Below are 19634 nucleotides of genomic sequence, written 5' to 3' on the forward strand. Positions count from 1 at the left end.
GGGACCGAAGGGAGACCAGTTGAGAACGGAGGGGGTGAAGGAGCACCCCAAAGAGAATCAGAGAGGCCTTGCAGGACAGTGAACCGGTGTAGTGAAGAGACAGAGTTGAAATAATGGTTGGGGACCCGTATCTTGAGAAACAAGAAGTCCAGGGGAAGAGATCCCTTGGCACAAGTCATGAAAAGACTATTGAAAAGGAGAGCATGAGAAAGGCTTGGGTAAGATAGACATCTTCCCAGGGTTCTTTTGGAATTTTGCTGGGAAGGTCTGGGGGGGGGGGGGGAAAGAGAGAGAGGAGAGAGAGAGAGAGAGAGAGAGAGAGAGAGAGAAGAGAGAGAGAGAGAGAGAGAGAGAGAGAGAGAGAGAGAGAGAGAGAGAGAGAGAGAGAGAGAGAGAGAGAGGAGGAGAGAGAGAGAGAGAGAGAGAGAGAGAGAGAGAGAGAGACAGAGACAGAGACAGAGACAGAGACAGAGACAGAGACAGAGACAGAGACAGAGACAGAGACAGAGACAGAGACAGAGAGAGAGACAGAGAGAGAGACAGAGAGACAGAGAGAGAGAGAGAGAGAGAGAGAGAGAGAGAGAGAGAGAGAGAGAGAGAGAGAGAGAGAGAGAGAGAGAGAGAGAGAGAGAGAGAGAGAGAGAGAGAGAGAGAGAGAGAGAGAGAGAGAGAGAGAGAGAGAGAGAGAGAGAGATTAAAAGCCTAGAGACGGCTAGGGAAGAAGAATATTCCCCCCCTATTTATGAACTACCTGAAATATCCCAAAGGAGGGAGTCATCCTGTTATAGGAATGATATATTCTTAGTTATAGGTTTTCTGTTTAAGTCTAAGGGACGGACATAGGTTTGGTACATTAGACTACTTCATTTTGACTGACCTTTTGACATCTTCCTTAATTTTGTTTGAGGTAGGGAAACCCCTCTTAGTTATATGGCACAGGTAGGGTATTTGTTTTCTTTACTTTTAAGTTCAATAAAAAAGTGTATGCCAATAAGCATGGCACCTTTGTTCCCCGACTCTACTTCTGCACCGTTACAACACATGTTAAATGTTAATGCATTCCTAATCTACTTTGAGTATAGCTAGCTATCTAACAGGGCAAAAAGGACAAGAATGGCATCAAACTAGTCTCGATTCCTGCCCTCCCACTGTTCGCTCCCTATTACAGCATAAACATTTAAGCAAGCTTTCTTAACCTTTAAAGACTTACTTCCCCACTCCCCAAATATCCGGAAAACACACTTAGCATCTTACGAGACCGTCTGAGAAAAGACCAACTTCACCTTGAAACCTCTTTATTAGTTGTAATTTAGGGATAAAGAGTAAGACTAGGACGCAGAGCATGTTGAATGATTGTTATAGACTTATTTCTAGAAAATAAGGAGAACGTTTGGGAGAAATCCTATCTATCCATAACCCGAAGAGGGGTTTACCTTCTCAACAAAAGTAACGACCACCTGTGTCAGAATGTTAAACAAAACAGCATCCTCCGTCCTGTGTCCAAGAATCCTAAGCTGACACTTAAACTCCAACCTCAATATAAATTGCACAATGATTTTATGGTTAGCTATAGATGTGTAGCTTGGTTCAAATGTTCTTTAGATAAAGTCCTAAGGTGCAGAACAGAAAAGTAATAAAGTTTCCATCAGAATAAAGGGGTCTCCCTTCCCCTAGAGTCCTTCTGGCAGTTCCATGCCCTTTTGAATATTAAGAAAACATTGATCTTCTTTTGTATTTCCTTTACACATAGGTTTTTTTTATCCCTGGTATACTCTGGTGCCAGGGTATTTTTGACTTTCTTTCCAGTCCATAAAAAGGGTAAGAGTCTTTCTATTTGCATCTACAACTACAAGTTTATTTGTCTTCACACTCCTGGTTTAGTTCCTTGATAGGATATCACTTTACGTCTCTTCTTTCTTCTGATGTACTTTCCTGCCTGAATATTGCTTCACTCCTTACTCCTGGTTTACTCTCCTGCCAGGATATTGCTCATCTTCTTACTCCTGTTTTACTCTCCTGCCAGGGTATCACTTTGCTCCTTATATGTCTCTCTTGAGTAGGAATCCCAGGCTTTCTCCTTTATTTACTCTTTCTTTTATCCAGTTCACAAAAGCTTTCCACATTTGGGTCACTCACCCCTTTCCAACATTCACCTCGTCTCCTCAGTTTAAGGGTTTTGTCTCCGACCCCTTTTTAACATTGTCAATATTTACAACAGTTGCTTTTGTTAAGATTTTTGCCTTTGTTTCGGTTTCATTAAGGCTCATATACACATCATCCTCTTCTTCAGAATATTGGGTCACCGACCCTCTTTTCATAATATTCTTATTTATATCAGTTGGTTGTTAATTTCAATGAGTTCCTCTTGCGTTCTCAAAGCGGCAGACCATCTGCTGTCAGCTGCCCCAGTGATCCATTTCGTCTCCCTGGGTGTACCAGGCGTCTCTGACAGTGTTCATGGCTTCCCCTCGTTTCTCATGTGGTCCACTAACTCTGTGTTCGTCCGGTCAGCCGGTCCGTCTTTGCTCTGATCTCTCTGACTCCGGACAGCTCCTGTTGCTCCCGTCTGGCAGGCTGCTTTCAGCACAGCTTCTCCTCATACCATCTATCCTTGCTGCAAATCACACTCTTCTGCTTTCTCGCATCCTCTAAAGCGCTCTCATAGATTACTGACAGCCTTTTTCTATGCCATGCTTCCTCATTGCCATCAGCTGTGTCAGTTTTAAACTTCCCGGCAGAGGTTGAAAGTTTCCAAAGACGAGAGCGCAGCGTTGACTTCCTGCCTCTAGTCATCTTCATTACTCCTTCTTCCTCTATGCTGCAATGGGACATACAGGTATATTGTATAGGCGTATGGGTGTCATGAGGAGTTAAGGTCTTCTGGTTATTTTGCACTATGGGTTCCCTACCTCCCTGGAGTTAGTCTTCACCCATGTGGTCCTCCGGCAGATAGCCTCTCCCATGAGCAGAGTCAGTGGATTTATCACATGGCTTTGAGCAGCCAAGTTGTACCCAGATAATCTGGAACTAACTTCCCTGTGCTGTTTCTATGCAGTGCTTACAAATCTCTTCCTTTAGGAAGTGTCAAAGCACACGATTATCCTTCTCTTGAGTAAACCACAGATTACCAATACTCAGCACTCCCCACCCCCTTCTGTTGCTATGCATAATCACTCCTCTGGTTTTGTAAAACCTTGAAAACCCTCCTCTTCAGGAACTTCATGAGGGATATCACCATCCTCTGCCTCCCCATTTAGAACATAAACAGAGACTGCAACCTAGATAGGGCTCATCAATGCCGATCTCCAATACAGTCACACTAGTATTAGCAAACCATAGACGTAGCTTCACCCCTTTCCATTACTGAACAGTCCCTCCTGCCTGTGACGTACAGCTAGCCCCAGCATCACCACAACCAGAAAAGGGCAAGATGCAACACTCTATTCACAAGAGTGACAAAAGCCAATTTGGTCACTGTGCAGCAGACATACCCCTTGTAGTACCGGCCCTCCATGAAACAACATCCTAAGGATATCCTACGCCCATCAATCAATTCTAGTATAGTCTGTGCTATAACACCCAAGAGATGATAACAGACCATTACTATCTCAGTTCTTTTATTCCAATAATAGGATAGTTTATTTATAACAAGTTTAATACACAGAGGTTTCTAAGCGCGGACCCAAGAATCGAACCTGTGGTGCTCCGTGTCGTCTTGCGTCCAAGGCGAGCACGTTGCCGCTGAGCTATCCTCCACAATGCATCCACTTCTTCCCTTTAGCTTGCATACCTGTACCACCTGGCTTCAATTTACCTGCTCTTAAAACCCCACTCATAACTCATTTCCCATAGATTGGACTGACTCCCTATTTGTTTCTTTATACTGGGGGACGGGGGGATACGTAAAAAATCCTTACAAGTACACACACATTAGTGAATTAACTTTCATAGACATCTATGCAAGGACTGTATGAATGTTAAAATCATGTAACGCCCCTTAGCGGCTGGTCCTCCTGCTACAAAGCTGAATAAACAAATAGAATGTATGCCATAGATGGATGCGTGTTAGCCAAGCAATAAAAGATTAGCATCTACCAGGCACTGCCTAAAAATTATATTGTTAGGCTGCAATGTATCCTGGGTGCTGCATTGTTACCCTTCTACTTAGTCTCGGAGGGAGAGACCACATGTCACCAATCTCTAGATCTTCTTGTTTCCTGTTGCAAATTCCTGCATTCTATCCACAAAACACATCAGCTGCAGAACATACATTTTTCATAAATTACAGCACCACACTTCCTTGAGGCAATGATGTCAACAGGGTGTTGCCTCATTTCCCCAGGCCCAGTGCTACTTCGATAAACCACAGGTGGTGCAGGTACACTATATAGGAATTTCCTGGTTACGCCATAGTGGCTTAAGGCCATTAAATTCACAGCAATTGTACTTCCTGTAAAAAGTGCACCTTTCAAGTTAGGAAGATTTAAGTTCCTTCTCTAATTTTGTAGGACTCTCTGCCTTGCCAATACGGCTGATGGATCGTCACTTCTACGTGTTAAAATATGCCTCCTTCCCTGATCCATTCTTTAACTAACTCTACACAGATGTGCAGAGTGCCAACATTCCAGATTTATATGAATTTTGCATTCAAACCAATAATGATAAATAGACAAGAAAGCAAAAGATTGGAGGTATACGCTGGAGTAGCACAGCGAGAAAGCATCCCTGGGATCATCCAGTAGCCTGAACTGGACAGACTTGACCACACATCTGCAACACCAGCCACACAGATGTATGTTCAAATCGTTCATGGCGGTAGGAACATAATTTCACCAGAAGAAGCTACTACAACAGTCGCGAAGCGGGAGAGAAGGCATATAGGTAGCACTAGATTAAATGTGCAAGGAGCCAAATGGGGTAAAAGCAATCAAGAGGAAATGGAAGGATAAAACAATAAAAAATATCCATAACGTATGTCAATAAATTAAGGAACCAGAGCCAACATAATAAAAACAAAGGAAAAGGTAACAAAAAAGTAAAAAAAGGGCAAAGTAAAAAAAAAGAAAGCCTCAAAGAGCCTCAAGCACAGTTTGAGCCCCAGTGTAGCGCAGTGAGAATAGATACTGACCTGAGGAATAATCTCCTCAGCTAAAGAAACGGCTCTGTGGTACGCCGCATCCCCAGCCTCATTTTGTTCCACTGCATGGTTCACAAGTCCAAGGGAGAGTGCCTTCTCACCATCCACCTGTCTGCCAGTAAAAATTAATTCTTTGGCAAGAGCAAGTCCAATGAGACGGGGTAAACGCTGAGAGCCTCCTGCAAGCAAATGACAAAGAGAAGGTGGGAGATGATACAGATAATGCTCCATCTACTATGTGCTCCAACAACCCTCCTTCCAATTCCCTCAGGCCAGCCGCATGTCTGATGTGGCCAATGACCTGCCCTGGAAGAAACCTAAAAATAAGGAGAATGATGTTTGAAATTCCATCACCTGCGCCTGGGAGAAGTCCTCTTGTGCTCTCAATAAGTCCCATTTTCGCAGATGAAGCTATTTCAAAATGAAAAATATGGTTAGAAAATATATATTTTTTCAGAAAAGCTTAATAAAACCATGCTACGTTTTAAATATGACAATGTATTAATATTCCACAAGATATCAATGACGAAAATGCAACATCATCTAAAAAAAGCACACATCAGCATTCAACAAGCAGAAAACACCTAAGGACACTTGCAGCATATGAACATTTATAAAAGTATGGTGAACCCAGAGATTGTCTTCATGCTTTTAGGAAAATGTTCTGCTTTACAAATCTCACATGTTCCATTATTAAAATACCTTTTTAGTGAAAGACTTTCAAAGTTGACTTTTTCTCAGTAGCCCTTGATCACCAAGTAATTTAGCCAAATGACAGATGTATTGACAGACATATTGATAAAGCCACTTCCGACCATACACCACTAAGTGTCCTTCAGTTTTCTATGTACCATCAATTCACCTGCTTGAGAACGTCCCTTGTACATCAGTGCCCGAAGAAATAAAAATGGAACACCGCCATTCTCATCATTTGAGCCAACACTAGCTGTGCTGACACAATGGGAAGAAAGACCCCCATAAAGGTACAGAAAGCCAACCTCACAGATTTCCTGCCAAAAATATTTCCCTACCTAAACAAAGTTATTTGTGTGACGAGTGGTCCTCCAGATGTTTTGCTCCTTGTTGCCACGATTCCTCGCCATTGGCTATTCTAACTTGGGCTGAATGTAGTTATAGGAAAAAAACATCTGGACATTGGCCATGAAAGGAAGAGATCTGCACTTAGCTTTCCTGTGTTGAAGTTAGGTAGGAAATTGAAAACAAGGAGTCTGTCCTCGTCCGAGTTGACTTAAATAGCGAAGAAAGCTTCATCAGCGAAGCATTATTAAAAAAACTCCCAAAAGACCAGACCCTACCTGCCGTAGAGTCAGGGCAGCAATGGGTACGAGACCTGGAAATGCCTGCTCCAAACATCCTCTGCTTAGCAGTTGTATGATCAAAATTTCTAAGGATGACAAAAGCATAATACATACTTGTTGGGTTGTGAGAGGTGTTCCTTCCACCTTTTATATGCGCCATGACCTCCTCAACCAACTTGAGATAAATTTGGACCCTAGTTATTGCCAAGCCCGGTCCCAACTGGAGAGTAAATCTCAGGGTCCTGGCAAACCTAAAGGAAGCCTTCTGGTTAGCGCTAGTGCTACGGTAGGAAATGGAGTTTCAGAAATGGAGGAGAGGTGACCATCCCAGGCCTCACCTACAGAAGCCACCTGTTAAAACCATTAGTGAACATAGATGGGGAATATTGCCAGTTGTTAACCAATGCAAGTGTCTTCCCCACTTCTGACATCCCCCGAAGACGTATGGACACAGTAGTGGGAACATTTCCATAACCATGCTATGTTCTATTTTCTAGCATTTGAACTAAGAATCATCCCAAGAATCACCAAGGAGGACCACTCGGGGACCGGGAAGAAAAACCCAAGGAGCCCGGAGTGCCGCTCCATACTCCCAACCAGAACCAGCAAGGAGAGCGGGTCGCCTCAATCACTGATGAGAGAAGCAACTGAATTTCTCCACATAGACAGAAAAGAACATCTCAATCTCCCGACTTCCCCTTGACGGGAGGTCAAAACCAAGTCGGGAGGGGGGAGATCTGTGGGATGTATTGACCCACTCCGCTATCTTATGCGACATCACTCTGATAGTTATGGTGCAAGGAACAGCAACAATGCCGGCAAAACTCTTGTGTGCGCCAAAAACCTCCAGAACCACAGGTTTAAACGCACAAAAAGATGGATGCGCAACCTGCCTCCCATGGTGCATATGTGGTGGGATAGAGCACACACTGCAGAAAAGGTACCATTGGGCTCCACGACCAGCAAACAGAGTGCAGAGAGAGAAGCAGCGCTTTGCAAATGAAACTCCAAAATGTGCCTATAAATGAGATCTGCTTTGTTGCTAAATACTCCCAAATGCCTATACACAACACTTCTCACATTCAAAATCTTGCTTGGCGCTAAAATTCATGTAATCTAATGAAGCATGGCGAATATACAAAGTCCTAAAGTGTAAAGAGCAAAACATTTCCTCAGACAAACTGGATTGTCTGTAAACGGAGAGCCCCCGTCCAAATCTGTGTGCAGTACCCTGGGCTACCTGTGAATGACAGTAGTCAGATGAGATCCTGATGAAACTTCAAAGTATCTCAACTAAAAGTCTGCCGGGTTAGCAAACATAAAAGGATTGTTGATGAAAGGAATACAGATCTCAGTTGTGTTTTTGATCCCACAGATTTAAAGCTAAGAAAGTAATTTTATGTTTGATGCAACAAATTTGATTTTTGCTGGACTTTAAAGGAATTAAGAATAAATTAGCCTGGCTGAGCTGCAAGAAGTGGAAAAACAGGTTTCTCCCAAGGGGAGGGACGTCCCCTCAGCAGAAACTCACTGGTAGATGATAATTGTGGGTTAGGCCAGACTCTTGTTTACAGAAACAGAATGAACAATGGCAAATCCTTCAGCCCCGGAAACAGAGGTGTGAAAGGGTCATAAACTGCTCCTGGAAGGAATTTCCCAAAGGAGGGGGCCACTCCTGGACTCCAGGGAGAGACAAAGGGGCGGACCATTTGTTGTTAGGAATGAACAATTGTTAGAGACTCATAACTTGTGATTCAAAGTGGTGAAAAATACAGATCTGTTAGTTTCATTTTTGGCTGTACATTTCAAGAGGCTGTAGAACTGTGTAACATGTTCTGGACAGGAATGGCAAGATATGTGGTTTAATGTGAACGGTATTAATACTAGAATTGGGAAAATTTACACATACATCCCTATGTTGAACACACATTTGTGGAAATATGCAGAAAGTTTGGAAAATGTGTTCATGGCGAAAAGGACACAATTCTGTAGAAAGGTGAAACAAGATCCCACAGCTGCAGCATTTTGATGAACAGATGCTTCATAAAATATGGAATCTTTGTGTGTGATTTCTGTAGAGATTACCAATGTAGAAATATGTAGTTAGGATAAAATCCGATTGTGGTACTAGTGCCTAAGGGGAGGTTTCTAAGGACTGTAAAGCTAAACCATAAATGTGGCATCATCCGGCCTTGATCCAATCACTCAGATGCAAGGCGGAGATGAGGTCTTGATCCAATCCAAGCTCAAAGGGGCGAGCTTAGTTAAGCCGCCCATACACCCATTTTGTGATGTCATTTGAAAAGATAAATAGAGACAGCTGACAACACAAAGGGACTCACTGATTCACTCACTTTCCCGATTCCGGCGAAGCACTCTGATCCAGCATTCCACATCCAGCCTTTAACATCCTTCCAGATCCAGATGCCAAGACTCCTGCCAAGCAGGAGCGAACTATTGACTTTCATCCAGGCCTAAATCCTCAAACTTATTCTCACAACCCAGTGGAGCACTATGGTGTGGGAAGGCCTTTTGAACTAGTATCCTGAAACTCTCTGGCTTGCCTGAGGAACTCGCTATCCCGCTGATTTGAAACACCCAGAAACAAGAAGAGCACCTCCTGTGCAAATCCGGTAACCGGCCTAGCTGATCCAGTCCCGTGCCTGAAGTGCTGTCCTTCCTTGACAGACCCAATCCATGACCAGAACTGACGGTCCAATTCAATAACTTATTCTGTAAGTATTAATAGGAAGAACTGTGACCCATAATATATCTGCATTGTATGATCCCAATCTCAAACCCATCCCATCTTTAATTCAGACCCTAGTATTGCCAGGACTATATTTGCACTGACTTTTCTCTCATCTGTGTTAACTTCCTAATGATTTTGAATAACTAAAGTAAATCCTAGGAAGAAGTAGAGTATCCTCAACAGGCGGGTCATGCTGATCACGTGACTGTAAGATCCATATGTGGCATTCTCTTTTTCATAGAAATAATATAGCGTAATCAAATCCATCTGTCATTTTCAAAAGCGCATTGCTGTTTTCATTTTTTGCTCATATTTTTAAAACATCTAACTCCCTCCGTTTTTATGATAGAAGCGAAATTTCAACTCCTACTTGTACCCAACATCCTTAGCTATCCATAGAACGCTAAACAGTGCAATTGGCCCGTTATAGCGAATATCGCATATGGAAAGGTTTGCCGCGATTTGACATTCTGAGAAATTTTACACGTGTGAAGTAGCTTTAAATTATTTCCCACTTGGACTTTGAGATTTCAAATGTTTTCCTCTGACTAAATCATTGCTTGTGATTGTTTGCATCTGTTCAAAGCGGCTCCCATAGGAATTTATGATAATTTAAGTATTTTTGACAACATTTGGTGTTTTTGCTCAGCCAATTCCAAAGACAATTTCAAAGCCATCTGAAAGATGAAAACTCAATTCCGTTTTTCTCTTGTGTTTGAAGGGGGAAGGTGGGAGTGACATTCTGTTTGATTTGTATTATTCCTGAATACCTTTTCTCACCTCTACTTAAATTATCTATTGGTGTGTTGAGGGGTGGGTTGAGGGGTGTTGCAGTGGGAACCTCTAACCATAGTGCTATCCGTTCCAAACCAACCCAAATGTATGTGTGACCGGGAGGGGGGGTCACAGGAGAAGGGTGTGATATGAGTGGGATATTGTTCAGAATATTGAACCTATAGATAATATATAAGGGTTTCATTTGCGCACTACATGCTGGGCGTGACTTGGGTGTGTGCTGGATTGAAATCACTTACACATTCCAAAAGTTGAGATTATGTCAGCAAATCTCTCAGGAAGATCATCAATGCTAATGTGCAAGAGTCCTGTAGAGGCCCAGGAGCAAGGTCAATGCACCATAACCACTCCACCCACAATACGTCCCTGGTGGTGATCACAGTTGCATTGTGGCTACTGGCACAGGGAACATGCGATTATGACCTATCAAACTAAACTAGGTTTCCAACGGAACAGACACCTCATTGCAAAGGTTTAAGATAGCCAGGGTTGTCAAAACAACAAAAGACATAGCTCACGTGACAATAGCAGGCCGCACCATGGAATCCAAAAGTCCCCACATGCGTAATACAGTCCATCTCCTGCTCTTCATCAGAGCAAATAACAACCACAATGTTTGGGGAAGACTGAATGAAAAAAAAGAGGTCATGCCCTATATTCTGTATATTCTGTATATGGGGCCTTTAGTAAACAAGCATTCTATCTCAGTTTCTCATGGAATGTTATTGATTGGACTATTAGTTACATTTGCACGAAAGCCATGGTTTTGTGAACAGGGGCAACATGCTGGTCTTGCAAGATCCGCGCTTAGAAAGCGAACTCTGGTATTAAGCGCGTTATAAAAAAACAAAACAAAATTAAAAATAATTGTAGGGGGTTAAATTCAGAGTTCTGCAACAGAAGTTGTTTTTGACAGTCAAAAGTGCCAGGGTATTACGCAAGTCTATCCAAGTCTGTGCAAGCCCAAAGTGGACAGCCAGCCACCCAGTTTGAACTGGTTCCAGGCAGGCACACTGCAGGACAAAGATCAGGGGAATGTCGGTTACCTCCCCCACTTCCTGTCCTTTCAGAGAAACAGGGAGCCTGGGTGAGCTTTTCAAGGGAAACTTGCCAAAGACAAAAGACCCATAAAGGCCTCCCCCACACAGGCAGATTGAAGAAGGCTCACAAGTCATCATGAAAAGGGCATAAAAAAAGTACAGCCACCCTTTTAGGCAAATGGTGGCCCTAGTGTTCCCAGTCACATCTGCGAAGGCAGTCTGCGATAAAAGTCCACAAAAGTCATGCAAAAAGGTACACTGCCACCAGCCTGTCAGATGAACTTGTAGCAGTAACTCACACTACTGGAACAGTGAGAAAGGGGAAGCAATGTCTCCTTCCCTGCAGCAATCCACATAAGGTTAAGTGTGTTGATCTCACAAAATAAAATACAGGAGAGGCAAAAGGGTGCCCTCCAATCCTGGTAACTTGTGTTAACACAGGTAAAATAAAAAAGGAAAGCTCAAGGAGCTTCCTGCAACACTGCACAGAAAGTGCTGTGGGCTACAATAATAAAATGTAGATGCCAGGAAACACAGAGGAAAGCATGACCCTGTTAAAAAGTACCCAAATGAGGTCAAGAGGGGTCCAAGGTTAGAGTAAAGGAATGCGTGTGGAAAAAGCTTCCCACTCACTAAGGAGAATTAGTTCAAAAATCCAATCGTCCAGCAAAAATGCTGGGGGACTCACAAAATGGGGAGAATTACACTCAAGAAGGAAAATCCACCTAACGGTACCCACTTATGATGAGATCCCATCTTTCTTGCCAGTAAAATAACTGAAGTAGGAGCCTCTCCTTTGAAACCAAACATTCGGCGCCCGCTGCTGAAAAGGGCATTCACCAGTTTCTCCATCATTCTCCAACACTGGGTATTGAGGCCAGCCACCAGGCAACTATTGCTGCTTCTGCTGGAGGCTGCCATTGAACCACTTGTCTTCTTGGTTACCCCAACAGTGATCCAACACCACATTAGAGAAGGATCCAAGCGCGATTGCATGTGAGGTACAGGGCTACTATAAACGTTTCGCAATTTAAAACTGGTGTGTACCTTTCTGTTTAATTAATTAAAAAAATAAGATTTAACTACAATTGGGGCCACAGAACTTGAAACACACTTGGACACACTAAAAAAGCAATTAGATAATTTGGGTCAAGACTTCCACATGCAGTTCACTATAAAATGTATGTAATTTTTATATACTATCCAAATAGTTTGCAAAGTGCTGCCACTTCTGAGAACCAACGTAAATGTTAAATTTCACTACAGATTTCTTTTACTGCAATATTATTAACACATTTTTGCTGGAAAAGTCAGGCAGGCATTTGGGCGAGGCAATGTGCGATTGGGAGAGGGTGGAGGAAAACAAAATTTTAAAATAAAAAGCGTAGTAAATTCTTCAATAAAAGAATAAAACACATTGGACATTGCTTCACATTGCTCTACTGCTTTGTTCTACTTTAAAGTGTTTTCAAAAGCAAAACCCTGTTTTCCAGTGGACCATTGGTAGGATTGCTGCCGCTCCATTTGGCACTTACCTTTCTTATCTGGTCATTCTTGGACCAATTGTTCACCCTTTGTTGGTCTCACCCCATATAGCATGATAGTATTACCTTTTCATGGGCCAGCAACAGTTTAAAACATCTCAAGTTGTGCTACTTGCATAGTGGAGGTGGCACAGTTTTCTCAAGAAAGAGACACAGACCTATTTGCTTAGGTCATTAAAATGCCATGCAAGTTTTGAACAAAAGATACACAGCAGCTGTCTCATAAGTACAGTCCTTGCCATTTGACAACAGAATGATTATTGATGTATTTGTACATACCCGCTACCCTAAGGTCACAAGCCAACGCCAGCTCCAAACCTCCTCCGAGGGCAGACCCGTCAAGAGCAGCAATGGTAGGCATCGGCAAGGCAGCTAATGAAAGAAGAACAGACTCTCAATGATGCACAACGAGAAACACACACCCCTCCCAGAATTAGCTTTCACCAGCAATCGAAGTGGGTTTTAAGAGCAACACAGTAAATAAAGGGCCAGGAAAAGGAGAGAATGGGAAGCAGAGGAACATTTTTCATGTGTGTTGATGGAATTCTCTGTATACTTTTGATATTACAATTCTAATCCTATACACAAAAGCTCAGTTCTATGCTTTGTTGGTATGACTCATGTTGCTAGCAGTTTTGCCAAAGCTGCAGGTTAACTATCGTACAATAAAATGTATTATAAACACCCACTCCCGACTTTCCGAAGCAGTCAGAGGCTTTCAGGCATTCTGCAGGTTTTTTTGCCGTCTCTGGATTTTCTCTTAGCAGGATTTAGATGTGTTACTCAGTCTCAGGAGATTTGTTCTTCGTACGTTTCCCTTGTTTCATTACATTTGGAACAGTGTACGTGGAACTAGGCCTTATTGTCCACCAGCTTTTGATCACATTGTTGGCAGATCCAGTCTTGCGCAGCTTTCAAAGATTGCATGTGCTGGGCACTCCAAATTTATAGATTGTTGTCTCTATTCGATCATTACCTACCTGTACTTCAGGTTTCCTTTTTGTTTTACTATAACAAGTGTGCCTGGGTGTAACCTCTGTTTAGCATAATTTAGCGTTTTATGTTTTGTGTGCGATTCTGAGATTCAGTGACAAATAGCTCTGTGTTTTTCTTCTTCTTTGAGTGTTTAGATAAAGATGAAGGGACCTGCAATCACTCCAGCTAAAGTGTTTTGGTTAATTGAACCTTTTAACACTACATAAATACAATAAAACAGTATTACATACACAAAATGTTATACCATTCTATAAAATATTCAATCACTATAAATTCTTAAAACCCTATTAAAAATTCATATTATCAATACATTTCCAGATATGCATTCACATACTTCATACATTGTTATAACATTACTTATTTCATATTGTGTTAATAAAGAGTAGAAATGTAAAATTGTTGCCTTTGAATACTAATTTAGTTTATCTCTTTCGAAAATTTGCAACTAAATGTGATAAATTGTCAAATTTAACATAGTATTGGCAGCAGAGTATAAAAAAAACAATCTTTCAATACACTCAGAGCGCTGTCAGAGTTGAGTAATCTTATGTAGTTGGCTAGTATGGACACTGGATCTTCTCCCTCCATCAACACTTTTAAATAATAAAATACCAGACCCATTTCTCTTCAAGGTGCATAAGTAACCCATCCCCATTCCGCAATATATTGCCTCTATTGATGTAGTGTTGGGAAGTTCCAATGCTCTACGCCAAAAGTCAACTCTCTAGTGTCTTCAGCCACTTTGTCTTTTTCTGTGTGAAATTGTCTAATCCATAAAGTGCACTAGGGACAAAAACCCTTCAACTGAGTATCAAACTTGATTTTTAATAAGTTAAAGAGCCACATTAAAATGTTCTCTCTACTTTAAGAGGGATACTTTTTTGCAATTTACAAGCTCTCAAATAGTCTGTAATCTTAATTCCCAAATATATGCATGGCCGTACTATATCTATATGCTCTTCCTGGATCTTCCAATTAAAGTTACTTCAATGTCTGTTTTTGGAGGAAATCATCCCAATTTTTTTTTTTTTTTTAGATATTCCCTAGCCAAATTTCCTTTCGAATAGTTATAAAGTGCACCCAAACTTCGTTGGAGTCCTATTTAAGTTCTGTCATGGAGGATAGTATCATCCGCATAGGCCAGCCATGATACATGCAGATTGCCTATGCGGGGAGGAAAAATGATACAATATGGGCGCTAGTGGAAAACCTTGCTTTAAGCCATGGTTTGTCAATATACTCCTAGATAGTTCCCCTTCCTGGTTCATTCTAACCGCAAGAATCCAATTTTTGTATTGCCTAGCGCACACCTGGATTAAAGATTTTTACAGAATTTGTAGAAAATTAGCGTGGTGCCGGGGAGAATAACAACCTTGACACTGGGTTGTTTTAACCTATGTAAAATGAACAGATTGTCCACAAACTTGTGGAACTCTCCCGTCCCCTGCACACCCTTTAAACTGTAGAGACAGTCAAGATTTTTACACAACGGTAATACTAAGTTTCTTTCAGAAAAGAGAAATTTGTGAGAAAAACTGATTTTTGACACTGTCAGTGTAAAACAGAGTGATGGAAACCATCAATTTTAATTTAATTTTTAAATTATCTGTTATAGATATAAATTTCAATTCATTCATCATCCGATCTTAATGAACCTGATAACATAAATGTATTCATTTTGAAGTCACATTCAAAAATATAGTTCGTAGGCATACAATGTGTTTATCACACTTTCTACAAAATTAACTTTTCACATGTTATATCCATAGGAAGTGATAATAAATGTTTTCTCAACGCGTTTCTGGGTGTCCCCTTCTTCAGGATTTGTTAGCCCTCTTCATTGCCATTAATCTTTGATTCGTCTACAATATATGATACAGTAATTAGATCTTAGGTTCTCACCGATAACTGTCATTTAACTCTTGAGAGAAAACTTTTTACAATAATCACCTGGATGTCCAATGCAGAATATCCTGACTGGATTTATTATTAACAGTAATGTCGAATATCTCAGTTGCTATACAACCTGTAGATGTAATAGAAAGGCAGTAGAAAAGGCTCAGTTAAAACACTGGTGTCTGAATAGATCTCTTTTAAGAAGAATAATATCATGGGTTGGAGATTCCACTTTTTTTTATCCCATAATGTTTGGTAGTTTACTGTATCAAATTCTGCCTTTTAGTCTAGATAGCATATACATATGTTTTCTAAAATTGGTATGAACAAGAAATTAGTGACCATAGGTTAGAAATCGTGCCCATTCCTTTACAGAATCCTGATGGTTAGTTTTTCAATATTTTCTCTAATCAATTCATTAAGTTCTATCGGTTTCAACTGAGAAAATAATTTTGAGCTTGCATCTACCATGGTCAACAACCTGTAATAAAGATTGTCCAAGGGTTTCATTTTGTAGGGTGCTCTTCTATATAGTCAATCGCTATTAATGCATTAGTTGTAATGATTAAAAGATCATCCAAATCTTCACTTGTCAGATTCAAACATCTGATAGTTAAAATCACCCATTATCAAGAACATAGCTTTAGGTTATTTTCGTACCATTCACTTAATGCATTTTTCACCTCTACTATTATAACAGAAGAAAAGTGGCCTCCTGCGGGGTTGTACACGTTTATAATGAGCATCTGTTGTTCTCCCCACATCATTGGTAAAGTGATAGTAGCAGTTAGGATATGTTTGTTTTTATGTGTTGCTTCCCATTCCACTAAACCTAATGTACTTTTTTCTCTGATCATTAGGCCTCCAAAGGGCCTCCCTCTTAGATTACGGTTAGTACATTTCTGAAAAATCTGATATTCATTGAGTGCAAATTCATATCCTAACCACGTTTCCTGTAAAGCAAATACATCCAATTCAAGTAAATACAATAGTCCTTCTGGGTTGCTAGTAAAAGAACTAAAACCTCTTGTGTTCCATAAAATAATTGTTATCTGCAAACTTCAGTCAATGAGCACTTTCAGAGTCAGTTTCTATTTCCAGGGCATTTTCATTATAAGACGGCATATTCTTATTTGAATTTAGTACTAAGATAATGTATTCCGCTTATATGTTCATTGCTTGATCTGTTAAAAATAATAATTTTTCTTCTAATCTGGCTTTTGACTTTCTCTTAGTTTCAAAATATTTTTCTTCTGCACTTGTAATTTTGTACCTAATTATGTACATTCTTCTGAGTAAGATCATATTAATTCAGTGATAACAGTTGATACCAAATGTATTATGTCCCAATTCATACCCGTCACAGTGTATAATATTTCTACCAAGCCCATGTCTGTGGTTGAAATAATCCATAATTGGGGTATCTGATGAATGAGCTAAAGTACGTTGGCTCTGTTTAAGAAAGGGCTGTTAGTACTTGCGGAAGTGTCTGATATTTTTATTTTTGTGGCATTTGGAATCTTTTTTTATTTCTTTCCCTTGAATTCTGGATCTGTGTACTTATAATTTAGAAGAAATTTGTTCTTTACTTTTTTCCTTAGTCAGCTCTGTATTATACGCCTCTTGATGTTTGGGGAGGATTCGCTGTTTCAACTGTCGAGCTATTCTAGTTTAAACTTTGCTGTGCAGCAACTGGGCCTAATACCATTTTCTTCTTTAAACAGGTGTCCAGTCCTCCCTCATTGATCTTATTTTTTTTTAGTTCTCTTTTTGGATTTTCAGCTATTTTTTTGCACTACAATAAACTTGTCAGTTGTTTCTTCAAGTGCAACATGATTTGTTGGTGTCTCAGCTAGTGATTGAATAGCTCCCAAGGATTCCATTTTTGTTCTCCGACTACAACGTTTTTTCTTCTTCTTCTGAGATTTGTTTTTCCCTCTATATAGTTGTTTTTTGTGTGTGTTCACTTTCATTAATTCCCGGTCTTTCATGGACAATAATGTCTGGTTCTCATTATATATGGATCAGGCAGTCATTATTTTCATTCATGTCACTTATATGTGCGAGATTATTTTTCATCACTGTCTGCTCTTCAAACCTTTCTATGCTTGGGCCTCTTAGCGATGTCTCTCTATTGGTCGTGTGGCTCTCATTACACAAAACTACATTGACTAAGTTATCCTTCCTTAAATATTTGTTGTTCCCTATAGATGGTGTGACACAGGGTAAACAGAGCTTTTAGTATTACAAGGTATTCAGGATCTGCTTGCTCCTCTTCATCAGATGATGAGTAATATGTGTTATGAACCGGTGATGAAGCATACAACACTTGCCACTTTTTTTCCCTCCCAAGTCAGGTGACTTAGAGAGATTTGTAGAGGGACACACATTAATTTCTTGATCATTTGGTATATTACAAAGAGCCATGTCAATCTGTGCTGTTTGCACTGTAGATATAGACTATACAGTATCACTTTGGAGTCCAAGGCAAAGATTTAATTGTGAATTATTATCTATGGCTCTAGATCAGAATTTTCTATTGAGCCTTGTGTATCAGTCCTATTTATGTTTATAATTTCACTTAATTCAAGAACAGAGGTACTTAGTTGTTTCAAACTTGGCTTTAGGTAAGAAGTAATTCCTACCTCTCCACTTTTATTCCACACTGTCTCCACGATTCTAACCGCTGCCGCTATAGAATGTAGTTTGTTTTTTATATTCTTATTGTTGGAGTCATTCCCCAGTGGCCGCCCTAACAGCACTCGAAGCTGGTATTTTTCTCCACAGCAGGCATAATGTCATAGAAGAATTTTTTTAAATATCTTTATACCAATGGGCTTTTTAGTTAAGGACAGTGGTTACAAAGTATTGTAGCGTAGCTGGTTTCTCAAGGACAGACAACAATTTACTTAATTAGTCGTTTAAACACTTGCATTTCAAGCCTTATTGTATTCCATTTGCACACAAATAAAGAGATCAAGAAGAAAGGAAAACACAATTATATCAAAGAAAACGCCTTTAACAACTGCGTGTTTGTTATTTAAATCACAGAAGTTTCACCACGTTAGAGTCAATTACCATGGGAGAAAATAAATTGCAGTCGCAGCCTTGCGTGATAGCGGCTACAAAATTATACGCATATATTTCTTCAAACTGTAGTCTTTCTTATTTCCTCTTTTTCGGCCTTGGTCAAACGAATTTGTCAGACTAAGCCGATCAAAGCCACCAACACCTTAAGTGTAGCTGGAGAGAGATTACCTTGCTATGATCTTTTCTCTCTGCGGCGTCCCCCCTAGTCCATGCTTATTTTAAATAAGTGTGCACAGCTCAAAAGTCCCTCACACAGCGAGACCCAAAAGTGACTGTACACTTTTAGCAAGGCGAAGCCAGGCAAGACAAACTGCATGGGGAATTAAAATGCCGGGCTGCACATTCACACAGTGCCAATCGGAAGAGCGCTATACTATGCTACCTTAACCTTACCACCTTATCAGCAGGTGAGGTCTATAGCGAGGCTCGTCATGAACACGATCGGTCCACCCCTCAGGCTCTGCTGAGATCTCAAACAGCTCTGCAGGTGATTTCAGGAAATCACACCAGCACCGGCTTCAGACTGCTCCTGCCTTAGCTTCTGCTCACAGCCACCGCTCCTGTAGGGTTAGCATCACAAAGTCATGAGGTGGACCTCTCTGCGTCTCTGTGTCTATGTCTGTTTGTCAAGCTGCACCAAAGACCCAAATACGCATACGCCACTTCTGAAAATCTCCCTTTTATTTATTGGGGACCCAGAGTTATTATACCTGAATGTGTGCAGCTACTGAAGTGTTTGGGGGTTTGTTTCTTTTCCGAGTTGGGTTCTGAAAGCTTCAGCCTGAAGGAGGAGTTGCAGCCTTCCACCAAACTAGCAGCATATCACCATCACAACACCTGGAGCAGAGCCACACACCAACAAGGCCCCTCTCATTCCTGCCGATGTCCCAGGCGGTGGCCATCTTCAAAGCAGGCTGCCTCATCATTGGACCTTCAAACCTTATTGCTGCAGGCCTCATCAGAAAACAGCCATTCACCAAGCAGACCACTCTGCTCAGCTCATCAAGACCACCACCAGCAGAAGCAGCATAAGATTGCTCCATCCAGTTCACAGCCACACACCCA

At 41.0% G+C, this 19634-nt stretch overlaps 1 protein-coding gene across 1 annotated transcript in view; it reads right to left on the reverse strand.

Annotated features, from left to right (window-relative positions):
- The window catches only part of ECHDC2 (enoyl-CoA hydratase domain containing 2), a 190342-nt gene that overhangs the window by 99251 nt on the left and 71457 nt on the right, over nucleotides 1-19634 (reverse strand). Inside the window, exons 5-7 of the mRNA XM_069642179.1 lie at nucleotides 12867-12959; nucleotides 5492-5548; nucleotides 5129-5316 (exon numbers count right to left, since the gene is read on the reverse strand). Of these exons, the coding sequence (XP_069498280.1) occupies nucleotides 5129-5316; nucleotides 5492-5548; nucleotides 12867-12959 (338 nt within the window). The remainder of the gene's footprint in view (nucleotides 1-5128; nucleotides 5317-5491; nucleotides 5549-12866; nucleotides 12960-19634) is intronic.

The sequence above is a fragment of the Ambystoma mexicanum genome, chromosome 1q (assembly GCF_040938575.1).
Source record: "Ambystoma mexicanum isolate Mex_15411 chromosome 1q, UKY_AmexF1_1, whole genome shotgun sequence".
Lineage (NCBI taxonomy): Eukaryota > Metazoa > Chordata > Amphibia > Caudata > Ambystomatidae > Ambystoma > Ambystoma mexicanum.